The sequence below is a fragment of the Quercus robur genome, chromosome 2, assembly GCF_932294415.1.
Source record: "Quercus robur chromosome 2, dhQueRobu3.1, whole genome shotgun sequence".
NCBI lineage: Eukaryota > Viridiplantae > Streptophyta > Magnoliopsida > Fagales > Fagaceae > Quercus > Quercus robur.
The window spans coordinates 23,926,762-23,933,863 of record NC_065535.1 but is presented as its reverse complement, the minus strand read 5'-3'; the positions used below and the strand labels follow the sequence as shown (position 1 = coordinate 23,933,863).

The window sequence follows — 7,102 nt, the reverse complement described above, 5'->3', positions numbered from 1 at the left end:
TTTCGTGAAAAAATAAATGAAGTGGTCTAAATAATTACAATTGAAAAAATATCTACATGTAAATCGACTCTACGAATAATTGAACAGAGTTACAAAATATGAGAACCAATACAAAAGACACTCATAGAGAGAGCTAATGAATGATGCTTGCAACAGAGTTGATGTGCATTCCACATCCTTAAAAGTACATCGATTTCTTTCCCTCCATATCCAACTTTTCATCAACTTTATTATATGTTAATCAAAAACAATAGGTTCATGCACCTTCTTCCATTACCTCTACTCTCTCCCTACCTCCTCCAGCCCTTATTTATTCTTCTTTTTGACTAAATTCCATCTTTTACTGGTGTGAAAAAAAAAAAATACACCGAACTATATATGTTAAATTTTGATTTTGACTAAATTACACATTTTGCACCTCAATTTAGCTAAAACCAATTTTGCATAGCAAATGCTACAGAAACAAACTAATTTCACAACTTATCATATAATTGTGATTTGTGAAACAGCACTTACTAAGACCACCACTAACATCACTTTTATTGTGCACCAATAACAATCTACCATTTCAACAGTTGTGAAATTTGTTTCTATTAGATTTATTAATTTTACAAATGGCTATCTAATTGATTCGTTGCTTTTTAAGGCTAATCAGATCCTGCTGCCTAGCACTGCCAAATTCTACCACCAACAAAAAATCAGAATGACGCCCAACTCATGATATGTATAATATGCATTAGCCTGTAACAAAATATATTACAAATGCAGAAAACCGGAAAGAGTGTATAAGATCATGGGTAGATACAAGAAAATACTTGAGATACACTACTACCACTTCATGAATCAATCACACCTCTTGGGAAGTCAACCGCTTCGAACTTTACAGATCATTCTTCATTGAAAGGCCATAAAAAGTCCGAACTCAGAGATTTGAGCCACCCCTACCAAGCCACCTATGCAAGACAATAGATCAATTTTCATTATAAAAGCCCTTACCAAATCCCAACTTGGAGACTTCAGCTACCCCTTCCAAGTCATCTTTGCAAGATAGCACTGTTGATCAGCTCGTAGATCTGTAAAACAAAATCCCCTTCTCATTATCAACTAATACAAGTAAAGTTAAGATATCAATCTGCATCTCCATACATTAGTATTGCAATTAGTGATTACCACTCATTTGCTCCAGTATTGCTCAGAATCAGATTTACATGAAATGTGTCTATGGGGCCCCTCTTGTGCTTACTTTGACTAGGCCATTGCTGCATAGCTGCATCTTTCCTGTAACATTGTTTAACTATGTTAACTCAATTAAACCACATCCATATCTTCCTTCAAACGAAGGAAACTTATGTCCTTAGAATTTGGGATAACAGACATTTGCATCATTATAATGAATAATAGAATACTAATTATAGTTACAAAGTGGAACATTTGTTTATTTATTATTTTATTTTATAATATATATTATTATGAATAATTGTTTAGAGAAAAAGTGTAGTAGACTGACTATAACTTGTAAAACTCACTAAACCAAAATACCTTGTGGACCTGATCCCTGCACAAACATTTACAAACAATGTCCTGCAACCTTTGTTCTTGAAACTCATGTAATTTCCTTCCTGCAATTCTTTCTTTTCAACCAGGCTGCTGTTAGTAACTAATTTTCAAGAAATGTTGATCATTTTCAACAATTATCATTTTCTTCTGAGCGTACACAACAAATTTATTGGAAGTGTTTCCAGAATATCATAGTCAACTACATCATTAAGCATACGTACTAAATTCATTTAATCATGTTTTTCTTGAGAATAACACATATATTAGATGCTTCTTTAATTTTGGAAGGAACTCCTAGATAATTCCTTGAAACATTGCACAATCAGTAGTCTAACATATGTATGGTACTGCTATTCTATATGCAAAGTAAACAGTGAAAGACGCCATGTGTCACTAGTCAATAGCTTGTGGACCTGATCCCTGCACAAACATTTACAAACAATGTTCTGCAACCTTTGTTCATGAAACTCGTGTAATTTCCTTCCTGCAGTTCTTTTCAACCAGGCTGCTGTTAGTAACTAATTTTCAAGGAATGTTGATCATTTTCAACAATTATCATCTTCTTCCAAGCGTACACAACAAATTTATTGGAAGTGTTTCCAGAATATCATAGTCAACTACATCATTAAGCATATGTACTAAATTCATTTAATCATGTTTTTCTTGAGAATAACACATATATTAGATTCTTCTTTAATTTTGGAAGGAACTCCTAGATAATTCCTTGGCACATTGCACAATTAGTAGTCTAACCTATGTATGGTACTGCTATTCTATATGCAAAGTACACAGTGAAAGACACCATGTGTCACTAGTCAATAGCAGTCATCCACCATGATGAAGTACAAAGGGAAAATTCCTAGAAGGGAAAGGAAGTAGAAAGTAGAGTAATGGAAGGGAGCCAGTAAAATTCTGTCCCAATTCTTTAATATAAATTGCAAGGGAACAAGGGTTATTTTCAGTTACAAAGTAGGACTTCTACAAAAGCAAGTCATTACTTAGAGTGATTACATGGATGATAAAATCACTGAAGAGTACCTACACATCTTTTTTTTTTCAATAGGTAAATTGAGGAAGGGGAAATGGTGGGGTTTGAACACCAGTGCCCAAGCACCACAAGAGCTACTGGACGCACTTGGGGCATTCCTCAAACCCCATTATGTTTTCCAACTTCAAAGAAATAATCAGAAATTGTGATAAATTGGAAAAACTTATCCCTAGATATAAAAGACACACTTTTAAGCAAGACATAGATATGCAATATAAAAGAAAGGAAAAAGTTTACCTCCAAACCCAATATGTGGAGATTGATAAAACCATCCATGTTACTTATAGTCACATGACCCCTTAAATGAGTAATGTGACTTGTTTCATAAATACACATGGAAGGTTTTATGAGTCATCATGTAATGGGTTGAAGGAGATCACTCCAAACAGCTTTTGATGAAAACCTAATTATGGGGAGAAAAAAAAAACTATAACAATGTGCATTTATCAAACTAGAAGTTTAAAAGAAGACTGTCAATATCAAAATTGCTCTCCCACTATTTCAAAGATTGGGTTTTGCATTGGCACAATATGCCATAAATCCCAGCAGGCCAGAAATGAAATATATTACTGAACCAAATATCAATTATACCATTAGGTGGTCATGCATTGTCTAATGTAGAAAATTTGGATGCAGTTCTTGCCCCATCGTTTAAGGGAGAGAAATGCAGCAAACCCCAGCATCATCTTAAGACTTTTAGAAGCAAGGCATGCAAGCCTCCAATTTTGGCCCTGGAAAAAGCAGGTATTCATCAATAGCATTCTTAAAACAGAACTCCCAGTGCCATTCAAATTCTGAGGAAATCAAGCCATAGTCTATCAAATCCAACAAAATGTTTATAAAAAGGAGTACAAGATAGATTTATTTTACTCCTTCGCATACACAACAAATCAACTAATGTTATAACTTCACCATAATAAAATTATATATACAATGACGAGAACAGATAAGCACAACTTCCGTAGTCCAGAAAGATCTTTATAACCAGGATTCAAACTCCACACATGTCAACCAGTAAACAAGTGAAGAGCTTCCATGTTTTTATAAAAACAAAATTAGTCAATCAGCCAAGCAGCATGATAGCAGACGGGCATAATGGTCTAACATTTTATGCAAATATAGACATGCATGTTGAGAGAGAAACATGTCATCCCCATTTCCAGAACATAAGATGAAGAAGCTTAGTTTTTTCCCCTTATTTTCAAAGTGAAGAGCAGCAGATAGAGAAGTCCATAAGAACTTTTTGAAAGGATATGGCAACCAAACTTTCTAATTATTAAAAAAAAATTGAAGATTTTTTCTGGAATATAATTACATATCACAAAGCATCCCTGAAAACAAATATATAAACAAGAAAAAGAAAAAGAGGAGGAAAAATAAACTGCAATGAGCCTGAAAATATTCATTCCTGTATAAGAATATTTGGTACATAATTTCCAGGTTGAAACACTGAGACCAATACTACAAATGCAACCATTCCTCCTGCTTCTTACAATGATGTGATGCCATTAAAGATAACTACCGAATATCCTACTCTAATCCTCCCTTGACCCGCCAAAACAAAAATCCATTGATTACAAGTTAACTAAGATGAAGGCCATATCCAACTGATTTTAGATTCCGTATCTCCATCAAATGTTCATCATTTGAAATGTTGAGAGAAACACGAAGATTTGTCAATTGAGCTTCTTGTTCCCAACTTAAGGGCCCAGAAGCATATATAACCTCTAGAGTGCTGCGATAATCATTCAACTCTAATCTATGGGTGCTTGTTGCTACATTATCTTTCGGAGAGAGGGAATATTTTCCTTCCTCATCTCTGCAATCATAATAGGAATCAGCATCACTACTAAGGGTATTGGCATCTTGGGCAGGGCATGCTAAAATTTCACCTGATAACCTATTTGGACTATTAGTAACAACACTACAACTACCAACAGAAGATGCATCACTATCACACTGAATAGGTTCTGAAATCCCTCCATGAAAACACAAAATAGAACCATTCTGATTTACCCTTTCCAATTCAAAAAATCCAGTTGTTTGTTTGTTAAAGGAAGTATGCATGTATTTTTCACCCAGATTTACTCGTGGGTAAGCTACAGCATCTACCTTTTTCAGCAAGGGGGATGGAGACTCTGAAATGACTCTTTGTTGCTCGCCCTCATTCTCAATTGCTCTCATTTTTCCAGAATATGCTTCAGTATGAGAGGAGCAATAATGGGATGCTCTCTTCAATGTTCTACATGAGACAATATGAGACTCCTGCAAACAAGTATTGTCTTGAGCAGCTAAACAAGTATTTCCTGCCTGCATCTTTCTCCTTGTATCAAGCTGTGCAAACTCAGGGGACATCTGATGACAGTTCAAGCTAGATGGCTTGTTGAACTTCACAAGCTCACAATTCTGAGAACCCTGTGAACAAAAGCCAACATCAAATTAGTCAACGCAGAGGAAAACAGATAGACTGATTCTGTGGCTCTTGTTTCCGAAAACACAGTGACAGCTATGATAGGCAATTGAACTTCTAAATTAGAAGTATAAACTAATCATTACCTATCACTCACATAGAATTAGCCATCTGGCTATTAACACTAGATTAGTAAGACAAAATTGGACTCAAACTCAAATATACTCAGGAATAACTTCAAATTAACAATAATGACCATCCAAAAACAAGATCAAAGTAGAAAATTACCTTTCTGATCACAACCCATTTGTCATCTTGCCAGATTTGACGCACCCGGATGTTGGATTTGTGAACTCTGAACTTCTCATAAGATCCCAATAGCCTAACCAAATGACAATTCCCACCCAAAACCTTCAAAATCATAGCCATTCTCCAAGAAACAGCATCAAACACTTCTGCAACATCACCAACTGCCCAACCTTCCACACTTTCCACGGGAGGAGGGCAAGGCCTAATAGCCTTCCTTGGCACTCTCTCCACAACTGCCTCACTTCTCAGTTCTAGAGAACCTTCATACATAACGCTGTAAGTGTGGCCATTACCAGAGATAATCTTAGCACAATGCCACTCTCCTGGAGGCACCTGTTTATTCTTTAGTACCTCCACTTTACTCCCCTTCATGAATCTCATGATTGCTATGCTAACCCAGAATTCAAAATCACAAAACCTGTAAGAACCAATAAATTAAAAGTTAAAATCAGACAAAAGCCTCAGTATAATTATAAAAAAAAAAAAAAAAAAAAAAAAAAAACTATAAATTCCTAAACTTGATTTTTATCCAATAATTCTTAATACTGAACAAAAGCTTATCACGGGGAATTACTTGGCGATCAAGAAAAGAACCCTGAAATCAAATGCTACGACCTAAACGAAATCTTTCAAAGGTTTGAAACTAAAAAATGCAAAACCAATCAGAGGCTAAGATCTCCAAAAAGAAACAAAATATAGAATAGTAAAGACAAACAACCAACATGGAATTGAAATCCCAGTTACATATGTATGTAATCTGTTAACTGAAAAGGGCAAACCATCTAAGTCTAACGAAATCATACCATAGAATAATCCTTAAACCCCTCAAACATACAACAGAAGTACTCAGTCAAATAACATTAAATATAAAATCAAAACAAACAAATCATATGCAAACACAAAATTTCAGATTAAAAAATAAAAAATAAAAACTTTGATTTCTTAAGCATACAGAGAAGACGTCAAACTTTAATAACAAAAGAAATTATGAATAGCAAAAAAAAAAAAATTGACTCATTATAGATGAAGAAACTGACCTTCCTCTCTCTATGACTGCGTTTTGGATTTCCGATGGCTTCCTCGAAAATCAAGAGTTGTGTGTGTGTGTTTAAACGTGAGATAGGGTTTGTTTTTGATTGTGAGATCAAATAAATTTGGTTTTACAATTTATATATATATCTCTCTCTCTGTCGTTGTACGTCTCTCTCCCCCTTCGTGTTTAAGTTTAATCGGGAGTTTTGGATCCTCGCCCTTTCTTTTATTACTTTTAGGAAAACAAAATCTCAACCATAAAAATTACTTTATTCCCACGAAAATATATGTGTATATTATCTTCTTCTTTTTCTTTTTTTTTAATCTGAATATTATCTTATTTTTAGCTACCTCACTTTTCACATAGATTGAGATTATCAAGTTTATCAAAATAAAAAATTGGTATCAAGCCTCTCTCTCTCTCTCTCTCTCTCTCTCTCTCAATTAAATATTCTTTTATTTTTTCTAAGTTAGATTGTAAACTTATTCCTCAAGGTTTAGGTATTTGTTTCAAAATTGTCATTATACTTAACCAATGCCACCTTCATAAAATGGAGCCTAGGACATGACATAAATTTCGTTTAACACATTAATATTTTCACAAACGTCTAGTGCTTATATGCACTAGAGTTATAGGGATGCAGATACGTATTAAATACTTGTCACATGTTCACATTTCAATGAATTTAATATAAAGGAATACTAGACCCAATTTTAGCTCTATTTTCATCTATCACATATAGCTT

General features: G+C 34.3%; 1 protein-coding gene across 2 annotated transcripts; it reads right to left on the bottom strand.

The window, feature by feature from the left end:
- Positions 1–704: 704 nt before the first annotated feature.
- Positions 705–6,635, bottom strand: LOC126712980 (uncharacterized). 2 transcript variants are annotated; one of them, XM_050412553.1, is made up of 6 exons: positions 6,362–6,629; positions 5,304–5,742; positions 4,718–5,020; positions 1,540–1,631; positions 1,171–1,278; positions 705–1,073 (listed from the first exon to the last, which is right to left on the bottom strand). In XM_050412553.1, coding segments are annotated over exons 2-6 (906 nt in total). In that variant the 5' UTR covers positions 5,706–5,742; positions 6,362–6,629; the 3' UTR covers positions 705–1,072. The 2 variants fall into 2 exon arrangements, with proteins under 2 accessions (XP_050268510.1, XP_050268509.1); XM_050412552.1 differs by lacking the exons at positions 705–1,073; positions 1,171–1,278; positions 1,540–1,631 and having other exon boundaries at positions 3,983–5,020; positions 6,362–6,635.
- Positions 6,636–7,102: the final 467 nt, after the last annotated feature.

Coding starts and splice junctions, on each gene's coding strand:
- LOC126712980 (XM_050412552.1), bottom strand. CDS start 5,705: ATGAGATTCATGAAGGGGAGTAAAGTGGAGGTACTAAAGAATAAACAG. Junction 5,021..5,303: donor AATGGGTTGTGATCAGAAAG/GTAATTTTCTAC, acceptor TTTTGTTCACAG/GGTTCTCAGAATTGTGAGCT.